This window comes from Cydia pomonella, chromosome 20 (genome assembly GCF_033807575.1).
Source record: "Cydia pomonella isolate Wapato2018A chromosome 20, ilCydPomo1, whole genome shotgun sequence".
NCBI classification, from domain to species: Eukaryota; Metazoa; Arthropoda; class Insecta; order Lepidoptera; family Tortricidae; genus Cydia; species Cydia pomonella.
The window spans coordinates 11,594,691-11,616,599 of record NC_084722.1 but is presented as its reverse complement, the minus strand read 5'-3'; the positions used below and the strand labels follow the sequence as shown (position 1 = coordinate 11,616,599).

The 21,909-nt window shown below is 39.9% G+C and overlaps 2 protein-coding genes across 6 annotated transcripts in view; one reads left to right on the top strand and one right to left on the bottom strand.

The window, feature by feature from the left end:
* The window catches only part of LOC133529000 (oxysterol-binding protein 1), a 36,311-nt gene extending 30,953 nt beyond the window's left edge, over positions 1-5,358 (top strand). For all 3 annotated transcript variants that reach the window (XM_061866569.1, XM_061866570.1, XM_061866568.1), the window contains 2 exons: positions 2,141-2,273; positions 3,314-5,358. In XM_061866569.1, the coding sequence (XP_061722553.1) occupies positions 2,141-2,273; positions 3,314-3,535 (355 nt within the window). In that variant the 3' untranslated portion in view covers positions 3,536-5,358. The remainder of the gene's footprint in view (positions 1-2,140; positions 2,274-3,313) is intronic.
* Positions 5,359-7,329: 1,971 nt separating this feature from the next.
* LOC133529235 (nucleolar protein dao-5-like) overlaps positions 7,330-21,909 on the bottom strand; it is a 61,717-nt gene continuing 47,137 nt past the window's right edge. For all 3 annotated transcript variants that reach the window (XM_061866914.1, XM_061866916.1, XM_061866915.1), the window contains exons 7-10: positions 16,560-16,658; positions 15,419-16,175; positions 12,701-12,994; positions 7,330-11,470 (exon numbers count right to left, since the gene is read on the bottom strand). In XM_061866914.1, coding sequence (XP_061722898.1) covers positions 11,415-11,470; positions 12,701-12,994; positions 15,419-16,175; positions 16,560-16,658 — 1,206 coding nt within the window. In that variant the 3' untranslated portion in view covers positions 7,330-11,414. The remainder of the gene's footprint in view (positions 11,471-12,700; positions 12,995-15,418; positions 16,176-16,559; positions 16,659-21,909) is intronic.

Genomic DNA, 21,909 nt, shown 5'->3' with positions numbered 1-21,909 from the left:
TCGCTCTAATAGGAAAGGGTAGTTCAAACCCTAAAGAATGGAATTACTTGACTACCTGTGTTTGCCCAGTTTAAGCTAACACCATCAGTTTCTAATATACTAGAAGACAGCGAAAAACTTAGAGCAAGATTTCGGATTGGGCCATTTGATTTTTTATTTTTTTTTTTTTTCTATTTATTTAGAAACAAACAGTCATACACAATTTTTGATCAAAACTTATAGACAAAAAATAGACCTATAGTTTCATATGTAGAAATAAAATATAAACAGGTCCGTGGCTATTACAAAAAACAAAAATACTTAAATCTGTATTTTATAATAACAAATACTTGAAATATGTAAATCAGTGATTTGATAAGTCTGCAGAAAATAAGTTACATATACATCGTAGTCTCGTAGTACATTAAATTTAAGCAAATAACAAATTCCAGTTATAATCAATATTTAAATGCATTCTTAAGTTGTGTTAGTGAACAGTTAAAAATGTCTAAATCATTAAGTTTTTGATTCTCATTAAAAAGTTTACATGCGCGCATTTAAGACAAATAACATTAAATTATAAATTGATATTGTCATATATTTAATAAAAAATGACAAATGACAATGTCTAAACAACAAAGCAAAAAAATAATTTAATAAAATTGGTTTGTTCCTATTCCTAGTTACAAATAACATTAAGTCATTTGACAATTCCCATACAATACAATAAAATAGTCAGATATTCTCTCTTTAATTTCGTGATAAAATCGTGTATATACTATACTAGCATTCGTTTTTACACGTGAAGCAATCTTTTCTTTATTCCATGGCGATGAATTTAAGAATTGTTGATTCTAAAAACTTGGTAAAACCGAAGAAAAAACCGGTTTTGAAAAACCTCCGGTTTTTGCATTCCCTAGTATTGAAGTCATAAGCCGAGCCATCGAATAAAAGGAAAGAACTTCATTAGAATCGTTTATTGGCGAACTACAGGGCCGACGTACAACTACAAGCGCCTGAATTGGAACGCACACATTGACACTATTCTGCAACAAACTAGGTCGTTTTGTATTTGCACTCAAAAGGCTAAGAGACACTGTGTCCCTTGAAGCAGCATTGACTGCTTATCATGGATACGTATCATCTGTCCTTGGTTATGGGTTGATACTCTGGGGAAACGCAGTGGAAGTGGACAGAGTCTCTAAAATACAAAAAAAAATGTGTCAGGGTCATTAGTAATTCGTGGCAGGATGAAAGTTGCGTGCCCCTTTTCAAAAAACTAAAAATCCTTCCTTTACCGTGTCTATATTTAAGAGAGATATGTAATTTTGTCAGATCACATCACTCGTACTTTAAAACACGTGGCGAAGTTCTTGAAAAGCGAACCAGGGTAAATATTATGAACCGTTTATATCACTCTCGAAGTCGCAAGATGATATACAAGAAAAACGTTTTTAATATGTCCATCGTTGTATATAATCATCTCCCGGAGGAACTAAAGCTACTAGAGGGAAACGCCTTTAAGCGCAGTCTTACAAACTGGCTCTTAGAGCGTTGTTTTTACAGCATTGTCGTATCTCGAATACCAACAGTATTCAAATTAGTGATATTTAGTTATATAATTGTATTACTTGTGATATGCCTATTATGTAAACTTTTTCAATTATTACGATTTGACACTTTATATAAATTTAAATTTATTTTTTATAATTTTACTGATTATAAATTTGCACGCTTGCATGCAAACTAGATACATGAACTGTAAAACTGTATTGTAAAATCCCCATACTGTATCGATGCAAATAAATAATTTCTGATTTCTGAACGACCGGTTTGTCCTAGTGGGTAGTGACCCTGCCGATGAAGCCGATAGTCCCGGGTTCGAATACCGGTTAAGGCATTTATAAGTGTGTTTTTGAGTCATGGGTGTTTTCTATGTATAAAAGTATGTATTTATCACAAGCTTTATTTAATGTGGCCAGGACTTATAAGGTTTACTTTAAGTGTTAGTATTTACGGGACAGGAAACATTATTTTTAAAACAAATTTACGTGTCCATAATTTCAGGAGAAATTACTGGTCAAAATGTTAACCAATTTTTGGTCGTAAGTCCTAAGGTTGAGGTAGTCGAAGCTAGATATGCAGGTGTTGGTGTTTGCAGATGGTACAACTTCACGCTGCTGGCGGCGCAGCTGAACGAGCCCGAGCCCGGCGTGGCGCCCACGGACTCGCGCCGCCGCCCCGACCAGCGCCTCATGGAGGAGGGGCTCTGGGACGAGGCCAACGCCGAGAAGGTACGTCGCGCTCCTTGCTGCTGCACGTCCCCGGCTGAGTGTAGGCCACGCAGACCAGATATATAGGTTGACCAGATTTGATTTCCGGTTCTATGGGACAACTGCATTGAAAATACGGGACAACTTATACATTATTTTTTTATTACTAAAATTTGGCATAATTAATTAAATATCCTATACAATTGCTAACTTTCATAATGAAAAAATTAAAAAAAAATATTTTTATAAAACACAACAATTTTTATATTATCTGGAAGGGAAAATGTGAAATAATCTAAATGGGTATTTTTATCATTAAATGCCATTGAATCATAAAATTACGGGACAGTGTACCGTGTTGTATTGGTTTCGCTAGATTACGAGACAATGAAAAATTTGTGCCTGAAATATGGACAACCCGTAAAATACGGAACATCTGGTCACCCTATTCAGGGATCTTCATTTCCTTGTGAATTTCACTAAACCATCGATTCATTACGTCAGGATGATGATTGACTCCACGATTTGCAGCTTTCGGATGCTCGATTTACGGTTAACGAATTTGGCGCTTTCGAAGCCGCGCCGGACCGGACTGACGCCGAGTCGACGCTCGGAGTAAATATTGTCTTATAAGTACATTCGAGTCCACATACATCTTTAAGACCGCCTGTTGTTACCTCTATCAAATTGTTTTTGTTTGTTTCTGTACATTTATTGACAATTATCTGAGGTTTTCAATAAAGAGTATTGTATTGTATCTTTACAAGTCGACCGACTTTCTACAAACAAATTTATTTACACGCCCCTAAGTCACCGACAATGAGGTCGTGTAAATATATTTTTTTGGAATGCCGGCTCACAAACATGTCTGTGAACTCGAATGTAGGTACAGTCACGTCTGAAAATATCGATACGAAAAATGTGCCAAAATATGTATACACTACCTTAATATATGGGCAATAAAGTCGTGTATACATATTTTTGGTACTTTTTTTCGTATCGATATTTTGAGACGAGACGGTACATTGAAGTGGTCAACAAGGTTGAACGTGTTCCCCCAGTTGCGGCTGGAAGAGAAGCAGCGCGGCAAGCGGCGCGAGCTGGAGGCGGCGGCCGAGGCGGCGGCGGCGCGCGGGCTGCCGGCGCCCGAGCCGCCGCGCCCGCTGTGGTTCACGCGCGAGGCCGCCGCGCCCGGCGAGGCGCACCTGCGCCACCTCTACAACAACACCTACTGGGAGTGCAAGCAGAGGCAGGACTGGAGCCGCTGCCCCGACATCTTCTAGCGGGACGACATGCGCGCCGCCGCCGCCGCCTCCGCCGCCGGACCGTAACGACACACGGATGAGGAGATCGAACTAATATACTTGTCCGTTATCAGGATCTCAAACGTCCCGTTGAACCCCTTGTCCGTATGTAAACTGCTGCCGATGCTACGGATGTTCGCGAGTTCGTAGTGTTTAGAACTTGGTCTTGGCGAAATGAAATTATAATATGTCCGTGTTTGTTTGCCAAGTTTGGTTTGGATACTGGGTTTTGTTTGGATTGAGTCGAATGGCAGTTTCATGCAAAAAAATATGCATTCAAACTTCTATGTGAAAAAGACAGGTTATTCTGCAGGAATAGTATGTAATCGTATGGACTCGTGAACGTAAGTAACTCGTACGCAAGTTGTGTTTGCCGGTAGCGGGCAGCTCGCGTGCAGTCCGCATGAAGCACTCCGCCGACGCGCACTTAGTGGTCGTCGAATTTTAACTCCCTCCCTCGTCTTAAGCTTACTCGATTACAAGTGCGCCGTGTCGATATCCGCTTCGTTTCCGTGCGAATTTCGTTTTTGCATTTGTCGCCGAACGACGGTTTCCCCTTTTAAAAGATTTTAATAAAAATAGAACTGTGTCGATATTGACGGTATCTTAGCGTGTACGATTAAATAAATAACTCACCGCGTGCGTTTCTTACATAAAATTTCGTCTCTCATTCCATAACACGATTCTGTGGTTGTTTTTTATTTATTGTTATGTGTCGAAATTTCAAGTTGTTTTTCGATCGATGTGTAAATACATTATTTATAGACGTTGCGACTTACCTATTATCCGCAGACTGCTGAGGCCTAATTAATGATTATTTTTATTCTTCGCTGCTTATCTGGAATCTAGATTCAAAACTCGCACTCTCGACTCGACTTAAAAGAAACTGTTATAAAATCCTAAAACGGTCAAAAGTGGAATCTATCCTTTAGATAAGCGATTGTAATTTTTTATATTTCGGCCGCCCTAACGAAAAGCAAAATGAATGATCACACTTTTTGATGATGTTTTTGGATTCTATGATATCTGCAACTGAATTTTAAAATAAACTAAGATGTTTTCAATTAGTTTGTTTTCGGCCGGGGCGGCGTCCACTGCCGTGCGCCGCACGAGATACACAACGAAGTCTTCACATTATATTACGTGATTTTAAGGAAAAATTTTGCTCGACTAATTATTTTAAACGCAAGTGCTTTCTAGTATAATGAAGTAAATATTGATACATTGTTTGCTTGTTGATATTCATGAAGACTGGTGATAAGAGTTTAATGTATTGTAAGGTCAGATTTACACCTGCGTGGTTTAAGTCTTCAGTTACTTTTCCCGTTTAATTTTCTGGCGATACCTAGTAATTTTATCTTACTTATATACCGTTAGCATAATAGTACTGGTGAGTCGCATAGTAGAGGAGTCAACCTTCACCACGCTGCACTAGATAATGGGAAGACGTGTGCAATGAATGTAGTGGGCATTAAACCTATCTCTTCGACCCAATAGGAAAAACTTGTCAAAACTGAATGCCTTATCATAGATGAAATAGGCGATATCTATGTAAGTGTTGAACGAACACGAGTTAATATCAAAGCATACTCCAGTATCGATCTGACGTAGGTAAACTGTTGGACGTGCTCTTGACGCCATCGCGTGATGGTCTAGGATATTTTGTAAGATCTATTACAAATTGTACATTGTCAAGTGGATGTAAGATAATTTGTTAATATTTTTATTATAATAGAATGATATTTGAATACAAAGCCATAACATCTGTATCATGTTGAATATAAAATAAATTATATAATGTCGCTATCTTTTTTATTTATATTATTCCTTTCAGTTTTAAGCCTTCAGGTTTAGCCTCCTCTCCTGCGTAGTTTTTATTTAAATAGTTTTCTCGTACGCGGATCTGGACGAACTTAATCAATGAGGAGTATGAGTATGACTTTCATTTTAATGTTAACAACGACTCCATAGCTCACTTTAGTCTTACCATGCTAAAAATACTCCGAAGCCTGATAATTACTTCGGAAAAAGAATTAATTTTGCAATAACTCAAAAACGGCTGCACCAATCAGGTTCGCTGTAGTTCTCCTTAAAAGTCTGCTAAGTTTTACTTACACCATTTTTAGGGTTCCGTAGCCAAATGGCATAAAACGGAACCCTTATAGTTTCGCCATGTTTTTTTTCATATTATTTGGATCCATGGTTCAGAAGTTAGGGGAAGTAGAGGAGAAACATTTTTTTTTTCTTTCAGAGGATATTTCTTAGAATAATTGGGCGGTAATGGTAACTGAGAATAAAAAATCCACTCGTTATCACTAATATGAATTAGTTGACTACTGGTTATTGACATATATATCTAAGGACGGGCCTTACGGACAATAAGAATGGGGCCCAGAGCGGTGTCACGCACACGAATTCGAGCCAATCGTGCAGTCTAACGCCTCGACGCAATTGGTTGAAGACTTTATTTATTTTAAGATTAAATGTTATGTATTTTTCATGTCACTATATGATATTACAATACATGATGTATTGACTTGTAAAAGAGCCCTTGAGGCCTACTTGCAGAATAAATTTTTGAGTTCGCACCACGCGCGTGATTGGTCGCAACTAGTTCCGTTAGACTACACGATTGACTCGAATTCGAGAGTGACACCACTGAACTAGCGCTATTCTTAATGCCCGTCCTATGCTACTGGTACTTGCTGGAACTAACTAGTAGGAATAACCCAGAAAAAATATGGTGTATCACGTTAGAAATTCTGAACGTTTTAGGGCCAGTTGCAACAACCACAATTGACGGACTGATCCACGTCACTCCGCAGAGAATTAACAAACTCCCCGTACACGATTAACCAAACCTGTGGGTGTGTGCTCCTGGTAAACCAGGCGAAGGGATATATTCCTCCCACATCTTATATCGGTTACGTAGTCAGGTTTTAACTCCAAATCTCCTACAAAATATTTTGTCAATCCCTGAAAATTATTTATTTATTGATTATTTTATGATCTTCATTTACAGCACGCTTCTAAATCGCGTAATATATCTTTGGCAGCCGTTTAAATTCACTTGAACTATAATTTCAGTAAACTACGGATAAATCCGAACACTTTCCTTAATTTCTATGAAACACACAGACATAATACAATGATGAAACAGAAGTACATAGGTCGAACAATTTGTTGATATTTTGTAGATTTTGAATATTGAAAGGTAATGTAATCGTAAACATTGCTAAATATATATTCATGCATTATTGTGTACGACCAGAATTACGATGTTGGTTAACACTATCCCATGGCTTTATCAGAGTTTTATTGTGTGGGAACTATTCTTCCCATGGCCCAATTAGTGGCTAACATTACTGGTTAAGTGGATTTAAACGGCTGCCAAAGAGACATTATTGGATTTAGAAGCGTGCCGTGAATGAAGATCATAATGTTTTCAGGGATTGATATAATATTTCGTAGGAGATTTGGAGTTAAAACTTGGGTATGATAACCGATATAAGATGTGGGAGGAAAATATCCCTTCGCCTGATCAAGAATATAACACAAAATCGAGTATGACTTTCATTACTTAGACAGGCGATGGGATCACGCTAGCCCACATTTTTATTTCTGGTTGCAACAGTATAATATATAAAGTACATATTAAGACACGCTGGTTCTTCGCGGCCTGGTAAAGGTTTAAGCGAACGTTTTAACACGGTGACAGACTGTTTGGTACAACCGACCCTTAATTTACTACATGAAAATGAAAGAAAATAAAATATATTTTCAACATTTTTATTAAGAAAACGGAAACAGTGAAAAAGTACATAACTGTAAATTGCAGCTGGTTACAATACCGTTTATATAAACAAATCTTTTACAGTTAAAATATCTCCAATTTTGCCCTGCTCATGTTTAAAGGATGTCGCGAAAAAAAAAAAACAAAGAAAATATAGTCTTAAAATGTCGTTTCATTATTTTGTAGCAACATTCAACAAATCTCACTAAAAGTCGCTACGTATTATCAGTGATATTTCGTCGAGAGAAGTGTTTGTTTAATAAACACAGGTTGTTACAAATTATTAGCATCATAACGCCTTACCAGACATGATAAACGACCAGCTATGTAGTTCCATGGCATGTGTAACAACATAAGAGCGAGTGAAATTACATTAGAGTTTTTGACAACAGTTCTTACTGTTACAACCCTCTCTCACACACAACCAAAAGTTGTACTTGTGTTTGTCAAAGCACAGGATATCAAATTCTGCAGCAGCTAATTGAAAGCTGCAATATGACAATTAGAATATAATATAACATAAACTTCCTTATAACTAGAATTATTAGAAACAATAACACAAATTTAAAACCTTGCTACTTTAAAGAAAAAAAATAGGACTAAAGGCTTGTTTGCAAGATGGTCTTGCAGACAAGCCTTTAGTTCCTTTGGTAAGCGAACATGAGCAGAGAAAAAACGCAGAATTAAGAGTTAGATGTAAAAAGCAGATAAATAATTCCTCATATTGATAGATATTATGATACAGATCAATTGTCTCTTTGCCTGAATACAGGGGAGTTACAATGTTATGGCCACAGATATAATATCCAATGATATATTTTTAAACCAAAATATGAAATCGTCTTTGGGAAATCAAATGCTAGACTCAGGCAAGGAGACACTCGTAGACTTACATAGCAACATTAATTTATACATTTACACATCGCCAAATAGCTTTCTTTCCTAAGTAATTATCACTCCAATTCCTAAAAAAAATAATTACATTTATTTTCAGCTCCGAATAATTTTAATTTAGCTCATCCATTCTCTCTTTACACAGCAGTAAGTAAACGTATTAAGATCTCGAGGCGTTTCGCATAGAACAATAAGCTTTATAAGTTTAAAGAAAGTCGTGTGCAAGTACGCATTTACTCTTCTGTATCAAACAGGTGATAGTTCTATCTACCTGCGCGCAATGCCCTGCAACTAACATGTCAATATCAAAAACTTTCATTACGTGGCAACACTTACGTGCGTCTTACACAAAAGCAACCAATGTTGCCACGTAATACGTTTTTGGACTCGTTTCCTTTTAAGCAACCAGACTATTTGATATTGTACATTTCACAACTCGCTGCGAACGCTTCCACACAGAATAGTATTTTAAGCATTGACTATACCTATACAATAATGAGCCATCACGCTGTGGTACGAAACGCTCGTTTGGTGCGATACAGCCATAAGTGGCCCCGGGCGTTACTATACAACTACTTGCGTCGATGCATATTAAAATTATTCAATTCCTCAATATTTTTAACACTGATTTGACATTTAATCAAATCCGGTTACCATTTTGTGTGGACTTGAGCAATTCTGATATGCATTAACAAACTTGTCTCACGCCTTTAGTATTGTCGTAACATCCGAACCCAGAGATCTTTCACCTACAATATCTAATATGCACTAAACATAAATCCAATATTTTTCTGCACATCTATTTACATATTTTACAAGGGAAAGAAATAATAAATAATATTTCTATACCTTTGATATGAGCGTCCTTTCAGTACATAGATAAATCTCAACAAAGTGCTCCCAGAAACGTATACCTCATAAAAACAACCGACCTCGCCACGTATTTACAATAAGTGTGGTTGTGGCCGTTCGTGTTACATTTAATAGGACTAAATATCAGAATATTACACATATATCCTACTCATGAAGTACTAATAATGCTTCTGCAATGCGGTCTCGCGATACAAGTAACGTCCACAGGCAAAAGGTACCTTTTTTTGATTTCTAACTGCATTTTCATACTTGTAGAGCCCTTTTGACAATGTAAGACTTGACACCTTTTACCTGAAAACGCCACGTGTTATTCAACGTTTTACTAAGTGATATTGGTAATTGTTACATCGTAATGCATATTAGCATGTCCTAACGTAGTGAGTCGCAGGGCTATTTAACTGTGACCCACATTGTATTCATATTGAAAATCTCAACCAGTGACAAGGACACAACAATAGACAAGAGTAAAACAAAACACTGTTCAAATCATTCCCCATTTTATGAATCTAAATAATTTTAATCATTGTCTTACACCTTATGAAGTATTAAGCTCAATCGCATCATGCGTTATATTATTGAACAGCAGTTTAACGTTCCTAAAATTAGTATTTATCTTTACATTATACATTTACCCATGTAACATGTCCTGTTCTGTAACAATCTCTGATATAACCGCTGCCAAGCTTAGTATAAATAATATCAATCGGTTTCGTTGACTCTGTTCATATTAAAAACGGGTCAAAATACGCAGAAATTTAATCGCGCAGCTTATAAAGCAATTATCTAATATTATTGTAGAAAAAGAGATGGGTGATGTCAAACTAGATAACAATCAGACCTCACTCTCCCTGTGTATACATACTACGATCCTTCTCATCTGATATGCCTCACACCACGATACAACCATGTCGGGAATGTCGGTGAATATCAAACACCGACCAACTAGACTAGGGCTCGTAGCAATAACCCTGCGACAGTTATGACCTATAGGAACAAACATAAAACGATTATCTATGGGTGCGCACAGATCTGGCGATTGCGCTGTAAGCGAGCCATTCGCGAATAGGGTTGCCATATGAATAAATGTAACCCAAAATAAATCTCTTATTTTAAAAACCTTTCGTGGGCCACTGGCCCCATAACTCGTCACCATATGCTGTAGTTACATCATAACCTTCCCTTTCCTCTGCCCAAATCTGCTAGTGGCTAGTTGAAGTTTCTAAAAAACCCTGACTGACTCGCGTAGCTCTCAAGCCTGACAAAGGACCAAAAATCTTGACACGTCCGGGGAAATCCTGACGTATGGCTACCCCATTGGGGAATCGCTCACGCGCTGTACGCGCGCAGCGCATAGAACTAAAATATCGTAATGCGCGTGTCTGTCGCCTTCGCCAAACGTGGACGCACTTAGAGCGCATGGCTAGTGCGGCGAACGCTCGGGCAGCCAACCCGGCAGGACAAAGCTAACACTCGCTCGCTGCCACCGAAAGCTATTCCAATCATCACTGTTCACGCAAACGCAGCGAGTGTGCGGACATGCGTCAGACAAACATCTGCTCTATGTACAATTTGTATCATTAGATTAATACACGGCTTGGTCAAACCTTCAAACACAATAATAAGGTTAGCTTCCATTTATAAATATAAATATATATATATATATCGGTTAAGACTGTTATATTTTTTTCACATAAGATCCATTTAAATTTATATGGCTAGATACACGTTATAAGATCTTTATTTTATTTACAATTTAATATGGTGAAACTTAAAAATACATAACAAATCAGACTGTCGTGAGTTCTACAGTGGCTAGTTAGAGAAAGTCTACCAAATATTTGTGATTACATAACAAAAATCAAGCACAATAATAAACATAACAGAAACAAACGCTCAACTGAATCGAAACACCCCTGGTCCCGAGACCCTCTCCTGCAACATCATTTTCCATCTAGAAGTTCAACAAGTCTATCTAAGGGGGTCTCGAACTCCCGACCAAACGACTCCGATATCGCCGGCACTTTTCGAGTGCTAATTGAATGCAATAAATGCTCAGAATATATCGTGGTCATCTTATTTACAAGCGAAAATAGAGTCACTTTAAAATCACAGCGAAAACACTTAATCATACGCTCGAAGTTGGACTCGGCCGCTGGGCGGCTGGGGTTTGCAACCCGCACTACACTGTCACTGCACTGCACTGCACTGCACTGCACTGCACGGCACTGCACGGCACTCGTGTCCTCGTGGGACTGTCCCAGTAGTTCTGTTCTGACGGCCGGCAGCGCTCGCGGGCGCTCACTCGCTGAAGTAGCGAACTTTGCCGCTGCTGCACCGCACCACGTCCTCCCACGCTGGAAGTAACACAAAAAAACATTATAAAAAAAGACAACGGGTGCTTTTGAGCAAATAAAATGGTAATAAATAAATGGTTCCTCCAGAGCGGAGGAACGGAAGCCGACATTGAAACTCGGATAAACAAAGCCCGAGCCGCATTCAGCCAGTTTAAACCAGCGTGGAACTCCTCTACCCTGACTAGAAGAACAGAACTAAAGTGAGGATCTTCAATTCAAATGTAAAAGCCGTGTTACTGTACAGGTGCGAAACCTTGTTTGTCCGCAAAGATCTAACAACAAAACTCCAAGTGTTTGTGAACAAATGCTTAAGGCAAATTCTACGTCTTTTGGTCTAACTGGATCACAAACGCTCACTTATGGAGAATTACCGGACAAGCACCCGTACATAAGGAGATCCAAACGCGCAAATGGCATTGGATTGGGCATATCCTCAAGAAGCCTGACACCTACCTATCCTAAGTGGCCCTGACCTGGAAGATGCCCGGAAAACGGAAACATGGTCGCCCTAAATTTACTTGGCGCCGTTCCGAGGAGCAAGAGTTGGGTGTATTGGGGATGGGATGGGAGGAGGTTACCCAAGCTGCTCAGGACCAGAGTCAGTGGAAGAAAATGGTTCGAACCCTACACCCCAGCAGGGGGTAGCAATGGAAAGAAGAAGAGAAATGGTAATAAGTTTGTAAATTAATGTCAATAGCGGATAACAATGAATTGTCAAGGAATGTCAAATTATGTCAAGGAGTGGTGCCGAAGCACCAACAAAAAGACAGCAAATCTAAGACGAGAGTTTACTACAAATGTTGATCTTGTTAATAATTACGGCTAGGTTGAGGGGGAAATTGCGATGCGTGTGCAAGATGACGCTCTACTTTTTGGACAAAGTACTTACAGATGCATCGTTTGCACGGAGATGTTGTTTTGGGTCAGATCAAAGTGCACACGCATAGTCGCAGAAAATGTACATCTTAAAACAACTTTACTAAATTAAAGTCCGGCTATGCTAAGTTTTCATGCGAATTGCTACGTCAAGTATGGCGCTTCTATGGGTTGATGTATACTTTAATATTACTGCCAACTCGGTGCAGAGCTTAGCTGAGATAATCGGTCACGTATTATATCGGATAGCAGTGTCAATCAAACCCAATTCAATTTAAAATTTTGCCAAAGTAGTTGTTTTTTACTGGCAATCTCTGGGAGTGGAGCTCGGGGCTCCGAGTACACGAGGCTCACCTGTGCCCACGTAGTCGACGATCTGGTGCAGATGCGCGAGCTCGGCGGGCGGCGCGGGCTGCACGTAGCGCAGCGCGGCGCGGCCGGCGCGCACGGGCACGGGCAGCGGCAGCGGCGCGCCCAGCAGGCGCTCGTCGATGTCGAAGCCGAACGTGACGCCGTCCATGTCGCGCGGCCGCGCCGCCGAGTCCAGCAGGATGACGGGCGGCCGCGACGCCACCACGTCGGGCGCCGGCTCCTCGCCGCCGCGCCGCCCGCCCGCCGGCTTGCCGCGCCGCGGCCGCGGGTCCAGCGCTGGAACACCAACCTCACTCAGCTCACCATCACATTTATGACGATAAAAACGTTCGAATTTTTTTTTTACAAAACACCGAACTACTAATACTCTCTTCGCATTGTCGTAGCCAACTTTGTAACTTGAAATTATTTATATTTATCCCTTTACCAGGCCGCACCAATCTACAAGGTTTTCCCAAAAAATCCAAATATATTCCAATTAATCCAGCTTTGATGATTCATTTGAAGACAAGTAACATTTCCTGAAAGTGTACCAATCTAATTTGAACCTTAAATCGTACTATGCCTGGAAAAGAGTTAATGTTTTAATTTTGAATTGCGAGTCCGATGTTCGGGTTAAAGATATTTATTATTCTCAAAAGAAATTAACATTTCACTTCATGCGACTTAAAAACTTCATGCGACTTACATACATGCCATGCAATTGCGCTCGTGAGCATTGATTTTATACTTACATTATTTAAAAATATCTCAATAACAAAGTTCACAGAACTAATAGTGGGTAGTTATTGTACTACGACAAATAGAGGGAGGGTAGAATACAATATTCGCACGCACACTGCCCTTAGCGCGCGTCTATTGCTAAGCGCCAGGTCCGGATTCAGGTGGCGGGAATATTAGTGATAACATGAACCTTTAGCTTTTTTTAAAGATATTAAATGATTCAACCTCCTTAATATTTTTTGGCAGACTGTTATATAACCGTGCTCCTTCAAATGTTATATTTTTATTACCATAGGCTTTGGTCCAGGGAAAGGGTACAAACAAATTATCCGCACTGCGAAGGATCCTTCGGCCTTTTTAGGGTTCCGTAGTCAACTAGGAACCCTTATAGTTTCGCTATGTCCGTCTGTCTGTCTGTCTGTCTGTCCGAGGCTTTGCTCCGTGGTCGTTAGTGCTAGAAAGCTGAAATTCGGCATGGATATATAAATCAATAAAGCCGACAAAGTCGTACAATAAAATCTAAAAATTTAATTTTAAGTAAAGTGGGGGTGATTTTTTTTTTGCTTCAACCCTACAGTGTGGGGTATCGTTGGAAAGGTCTTCAACAAAAATTTTTTGACAAAGTGAATATATTCGGAGATAATCGCTCCGAAAGAAAAAGAAAATGTGTCCCCCTCCCTCTAACTTTTGAATCATAGGTCCAAAAAATATGAAAAAAATCGTGGTAGTAGAGCTTAAGATAGACATTAAATGAAAACTATAGCGGACATGATCAGTTTAGCTGTTTTTGAGTTATCGCAAAAAGTTTCCCCTTCATAGTAAAAAGACTTACTTTAATTAGGTACTGAGTATGCAAATTTGCCCATTTGTTTAACTCGCGTGAAAGGTACCGTTTCATCCCTTGGTTAACAATTTACTATACTTTAAGCTCCAGTTTAGCTTATTGTGACGGGAGAGTAACTACGGAACCCTACATTGAGCGTAGCCCGACATGCTCTTGGCCGATTTTTGTTTATTGGTAAGGAAAGCTGTTTGGCAGTGGATTATAATACATGTATTAAAATGGTATAACTGGTTAATGGTAAGGCTCATAATTTTAGTTTCTGCGTATATGTTTTTAGTAGGATTCTTCTTCTTTATTTGCCATGCCCTAACGGACGTCGGCGACCACCTTTGCCATCTCTCTTCTGCTTTAGTAGGAGTAAGGAAGTCATAATGAAACAAAACTTTAATTTATTTATTTTGTGTACATTTTGTCCTTTAAGTTAGTTTTAGCGGAACTACCCCATATTTCTATGAAATAGTCCAAATGTGATTTAACTAAGGAATTATAGATGTTGTAACGGACTTCGCTCGGAAGATGACTATGCCACGTAGGGATCCTAAAGATGTCAGTTTACTGATGTGTGGTTTTCATGTCAAGCCACTGTCTAATATCAGACCCAGATACTCTCCTCGTTGGATTGTTTTAAATTGTCATTATCAATATGTAGCGGTGTATGTTGTTCTATTTTCTTGTTTTTAGGTTTAAAAATTATGTATGAAGTCTTAGAAGTGTTTATGGTTAATAAGTTGTATTTAAACTATCTGTGTAAATTATCAAGATCTTTCTGTGCTGTTTCAATAATGTTATGAATCGAATGTCCAAAGTAAAAAATACAGGTGTCATCAGCATATAAAGAAATTTCACCATGTATGGTTAGTTCGCTAATAGAGTTTACGTAGATCAAAAATAGGAGTGGCCCGAGATGGAACCACATGGAACTCCAAAATTTTGAGGTTGGGGTGTATTCTGACTTTTGTTAATTTTGACTATTTGAAAGTTGATGAAAGATGTTAGAGTAACCCGACAGTTTCGTTTGAACCAGTAAATATTTGGCAGTCGACGTCAGCGTCAAGCGTGCACGCTCTAAGCGTGTGATTCATGACAGAGGCGCAACGTCAATAGCAGACATGCGTATTTAAATAAATACATACCTGGATAGCCATCGGCGTCTCCGGGCGCCGGCGCGGGCTCCGGCAGCGCGGGCTGCTCCGGCGCGCCCTCGCCGTAGTAGTTGCAGCTCTCGATGAGGTCCGGGATGTTGTGCTTCGTGCGCGCGATGTCCGCGTAGCTGGCCGGCGGCGCGGGCCGGCACGGCAGGGACGGCAGCGAGTGAACCGAGTCCAAGTCGTCGTTGGAGTCATTCGAGCGGTCGGAACGCGCTCTAGGTGAGGGAGGTGAACGGGGGGAAGGCGCTCGGCGCGGGGGGCGAGGCGAAGGTTCATCGGCGCGGCGGCGCGGTTTGCGTTTCTTAGTGACCGTCTGAAAATCTGTAAGCTCTGGATCCGGCTCGGGGTTGGAGTCCCGGAAGTAGAACGGCTGCCGCTCGTCGCCCCAGGAGCGGCGCTCCGGCTTGGGGGCAGGCTGCGCGGGGCGCGCGGGCCGCGCGGGCGGCGGCGCGGCGCGCGACAAGTCATCGAGGCTTGACGCTCTGGGTTGTTTATCTTTGCGCCTCTCTGCGGATCTTTTCTTCTTATCGTCGTGTCGTTTCGGGCGCTCCGGCTCGTTGGATTCTATAAACCGGAGCACCTCGTTCAAGTCCTTGTTGCCCTGGTACCCGTCGATGTGGTGCGACTTGATGACGGTCTCGTTTTTAGAAGACTTTTTTCTACGCTGCTTTTTCTGTTGACTAGAGCCCGATTGGGGCGAACTGAATCCCTGTACTGAGTTGCCATTCTCGTCCAAAGATTTCTGAAATATATAAAAATAGCTCAAATCGGGGCCGTCGGACTATTTATAATTTAGAAATTAATAATGGCGCCTGCTTACTTCGATGACTATATTTTTACAACCCTGTGATTCTCAATTCAAATCCATGTGTATTTCTTGTTTTGGTTTGGTTACTTGATAGATAAGTATATAATAGAACCACAATATTTAGTATAGGCTTGCTCCCTTTCTCCCAAATTCCATTTAAAATCAATACGTAGTTTAGACGTGTAAACTTACAGACAGGCGGATGGGATTACTTTTGATAATAATAAGCATTAATTACTCCAACAATTCCACATATACGTCGACGGCGCGATGTCGTGCCCTGTGCAGCGCCATCTATGAACGGAACTATCAACTAACCTGTTTAAACTCCAGCTCGGCGGCGGCGGTGCTGAAGTGCGGCCCGGCGCGCGGCAGCGGCACGCCATTGAATGTCGACGCCGCCATGCTGCGCGCCGGCTGCTCCCAACAACACGGGTTTAGTACTGGTTACTGGTGCGCACTCGTACGTGGACACGATCGAGTACATTCGCAATGCTTTCAGGGGTCTCCAAACTAAACTTGTTTTAGAATTATCATCAAAACGGATGGCAAATATAGGCGACCTACGTACAAAAAGATGGCCATCCGTCCTATATTTTGAACGTCGCCGAATTAAGGCTTATAATAAAATATTGGGTAACTTAATAAACTGGCGTCCTCGTAGAAACTAAAAGTGCTGGGAAATTACTAGCTTCAGCGAAACTAACTTGCTCAGTTAAAGTGTTGAATTTCAATGGAACTAATACAACGCAACTGAAAATCAAGCAAGCCCATGTAAATGCCAAAACAAACAAATATCGTAGAATTTCTATTAAAATGTAGCAAACAGCCAAGCCTAACGACCTCAATATTTTTCTTCTCTTGCTTGACAGTACCTAATATTTGTATAGATAATAATTGGAGACCCCTGTTTATTTCACAGCTTACAAGACTACAAATGAGTTGTGCCGCACGATTTTAGATTTTGATTACCTAGGTACCTACAATAAAACCGAAAAAGAACTAAGAACAAAATGGATGAACCAATTACCATTCAGACAACCATATTTGTACGCAGAGCGCTGAACCCCACACATTATCACACCATTTACAAAATAGTTGGTTTGTATTTTTTGTCATTAAGTCAATCAAGTTTCGCTCGTTCATATTCGAGCGATAGAGGCAAATAGACGGAGGCAGTGGTCCGCGAGGCTTTGTGTTTGCTCAATAGCTCTCTTCGAAAAATTACAGAGAAATTGCTGATGAGATTGAGATGTTGCATGCGTCAAAATTATTTTATTTGTCTTGTTTTTTGCTCACAAAAATGTGACGGAGTGTAGCTTTTTGTATGATATAAAATTATTTTCAAAAAATCTCATTTAAATTATAATCTATTTATTTGATTTTAAACACAAATACAAGCGTAACAAAGTGGTCAGAAACAAAACAACGAAAAGAATTTTGACTCAGTTATTACTTCGGTGCGATACAATCTTAAGCTCTGTATGCAAATCGGATTTTATCTGTAATTCAATGTTTGTGGTAATAAAGCCAGAGAATGTAGACATGTAAACCTGTTAGAAATTTAATGAGAAACACAAAGACTTTAGCTTGTGAACTGTAGACGAAATATCAATGTGAACGAGTTAGAATATGTAGAGGCATTAGTTGCGAAAGTATTTTTTTTTTGTGTTAACTACTGGGAAATAGTTTTTACCCTTACCCATTAGACAGAGAAAAAAAAAATCTAAGACGTTTTCAGTGACCGGTGTATTATAAAGTGACGAAAAATCCCAGTTGTTACGACTAGTAATAAACCGTTTAAAATATACCCTATTAGATTAGCTTTGTGTACTCGTAAATCCTTGAACACGACAATTTTTGAAAAGCACATCTTTAAAAATTATTACTTTTAATACATATCCCGACAATACAGAGAAAGCATATCCAATGAAGGCACTTCAAGTATAGAGGTCCGTCGGATCGGTTCGTCAACGGAGAGCACACAGACAAGCTACAGTGCGCGGTCACCAACCACGGACAACAGCGATGGCCAAGGAGCGACGGGTATCCAATGGGGTTGGCAACTGTCAAAGGGTTTTAGATGGTGCCAGCATAGGTTTCACCTGTCTCTAGTTTTGTTGTATGGGATTTTGCTTAAATTTTGCATCCAAGTCGTAAAATTCCGAAAAAAAAAAACAAAAATTTGACAAGTAAAACTTATGCTGGCGTCAAGGGCGAGAATATTCAGTTGGTTGTCAAAAGATGATATCTGTCAATTCAGTTACCCCAACCACAAATCATGGCCCCGTATCACGTCCAGTCGTCAAACTCGGAGGCATGATTTTTTCTTAGTCTTTACAAGTTCCCTTTGGCACGTTAGTAAATCTTTCAAAAAAGTACCTAAACCTTCATAGTTAATTCCACTCCCCATACAATATGTTTGCCATTCACGCATAACTAACCGATCGATCAACTAGCTATGTCTAATGCCATTTTAAAAAGCCGTATAATTCTTGCAATTGTTACATTCATGCTTTAAGTCACTGATTAAGATTTCGTCCCTTTCCAATACGAACAAAGAAACTATCCGTAAACGGCGGGAAGAAGTTGATAACCCGAGATATAAAATAGGGAATATTACGCGAACCTCTGCGTAGGGGGCGCCACTACCACAATCCATCAAAATCGGAGGGTCTACCGCGAAACAAGAAAATCGACATTTCGTTATCTAACATACGGGGTATCAGCGCAGTTTAAAAACATCAGGGTAGGGGGTATTGTTGTACAATGCTTACGTCCGAAGTAAGTTAGAGTTTGGAGCCATAGCGTGGGACCCCAGCGAAAAAAAATACCAGTTAATGGTGGAGAGAGTCCAAAGACGATTCGCCCGATACCTTTACAAAAGGCAGTATGGATATTACCCTCTCCTGTATACTTCGCTTTTCGTCTCGGGGATGGTGGGGCTTCATACGCTGGAGCTAAGGCGGAAGCTGTTGTTGGTGATGCACTACTACGGTGTAATAAACAACACAGTAAATAATCCGGATGTACTGTTCGGACTCGGCCTGTTCGTCCCGGGGTGGCGTCCCTGTCCCCCGGGCCTGAGCGCGCTGCCCGCGCGGCGCCCGGCGCGCCTGTTCGCGGGGTGCCCCGCGCGCACCCGCCGCGCCGCTAACTCACCCAAGACTCGGGCGCTCTCGCTCCATTGTTGCCCCGCAGATTGACATATTCGCGGATAGTGTTGGTGGTTTTGGTAAAAAGCTATCAGAATTCCTTAGCCAATATTTGACCACAAAAAACTGACTTCTATTTTTAATAATTTAATTATAATGATGATGATTTCTATTTCACTAATTTAATTTATTTAATAATCCTATATTTAATATTTCTGCAAATAATGAATTGTGTTTTAATGTATATAATGTAATTTGTATTGTAGGTATATCCTACTGTAATCTAGTTTGTAAGCGATTTGGTGTACCTGTTAGCTTATTATAAATGTCTAATAAATAAACAAATAACCTCTCTATCACTCTTGCATATTCGAGCGATAAAGATGCAGATAACTAAATATCGATTTTTGTGTTTCCCGTTAGGCCCTTTGTAAACAAACTGTTGATGCATCTATGTCATATTTTATTATCTGTGAAAACTTGTCAAAAAACAGTTTATAGCATAGTATTTATAAGTTACTCTATGGTTTACTAAGCTGTACTCTGGCGGCAGAGCATTGCAGTAATACTCCCTATTGAAACAATTTGAACCTTACACTTAACCTTATGAATTTGAACCTTAATTCTATTTGAAGTTAAAAAAAATTAACAGTTTTATATGCCGAGTTATTAACTTCTTCCCGCCGTGTACCGATATTTGAGCCGACTTAGATATTTCTCATTTACGATTGAAACATAGGACCGAGGTGATTGTAAAAATGTTTCGGTTTGTTAAAGTTGATACTGACCATTGATAACAGTGTGTGGTCGCTCCTTAGCGTGTATTTTAATATTTATTACTTGTATTTTCCCTTGCAGATAACAAGTGGACAACGAAGAGAAAATTCAGTGGTATAGTTGAAGTGTCCTAACTCCTTTCTTCGTTCTTGGCCCCTATTTCACTAAACTGACTATGGTTATCTACAATAGGTGGGACATTTTTAAAAAAATTTGATTTTTAGAAATTTGATATGGTATAAATACACGTTGCTTTTCTAGTGGACCAAAACCACGACGGTGTGCGCTATTCTCTGACATATTCAGACCGTGGCTGAAGTTGAGCGAATTTAATAACGACTTATTTTGAAATTCTTCTATTCTTTTTTTATGAACAGTATATTTATTGAGGGGCCATATGACGCTACCGTACTCTAAAATACTACGAACGTAAGAGGAGTATAATATAAGTTTAAGGTGTTTGGATCTTTAAATGGCGGAGATAATCTAAGTATTAGGCCCAATCTCTTGTAAGCATTCATAGTTATCAGTGGCGGTACTTCCATACAAGCACAAAAGCCTATTTTTAAACCGCGCGCCAAAAGAACTCGTATTATTAAATTCAAGCCACCGCAGCGCGAGCGTGTTGCAAATTTTTGCCGTGGCGCCTCGTCCGCGCGAATGAAATCAGTCGTAGGATCTATCTTGATCTATCCTGCTCGCACTCGTCGGCTTGCAACCGGGCTTGCTTTTTCGTCCCGCTCTAGGCGCTCTAGCCTAGAAACTGCCAAATAGGGAGCGTGCATGAACTGTAGGAGGCAGCACAGGAGCCGTCAGATTTTTGGCGCGAGGCGTAAATGTGATGTTTTTTGTTCCGATGTAGCCCACAAGATGGCAGAACCTACTATGCACAAGAAAATACGTGACGTGTACATGTGCATGTTTATTGTTCCGATTCAGGCCACAAGATGGCATACCCAACGCGCACGGTCCCTATAACGAATGTAACTATTTATTGGTATGTAGAGCAATCTTATACTGCTCTTAGTGTGAAGTAAGCTGCATAGTTGTGCACGAGCGCGCGTTTACTAAACAACTTCAGGTGTATTATTATTTGACTAGTCGAAATACTAATTCTGTGTCGAAAGTTTAATTTGTTTTAAAAAAGTGGACTTGTTTGTTCGTTGCTTAAGTGTCTAATTCGATAACAGTATGTGAAGTTGTTCCTTGTGTGATGAGATGCGTCCACGTATCTCAATGAAGGCAAGGTTAAGTTGTTAAACTTCGTAGAAAAACGAGATATCATTTCCGCGCCAAAACCAACACCTGACTTGCGTATTTCTCAGACAAGTCAGTCGCATAGGATAAAATTATGTTGAGTATGGCCGGTTACGAAACAAAACACATTGGATTGTTAGTAGATCCCATGCAAATAAGATGTATCTATTGCTGGTGTTGCCCATTTTTTCGAAGGACATTAAGGTTTTGAATGCTTCTGGCTATCACGACTTATATAATTTATCTGGCGCGATAAAGATAAGTTTATAATTGCCGGTATGTTTGTAAAATTCTATTTAGTAGTATAGTAGGTAACTCAGTGCGCTCTGATTAGTTCGCCTCCACTGGCTAGCAAATGCATTTGAGTGCGAAAAGTGAAGATTGGACAGGTTATTACGAAAACATATCTTTCGGCTTGCCCTACTCCAAATCTCTAGGCACGCCACTGGTAGTGATATAGTCTATGTATGAAATGAAAT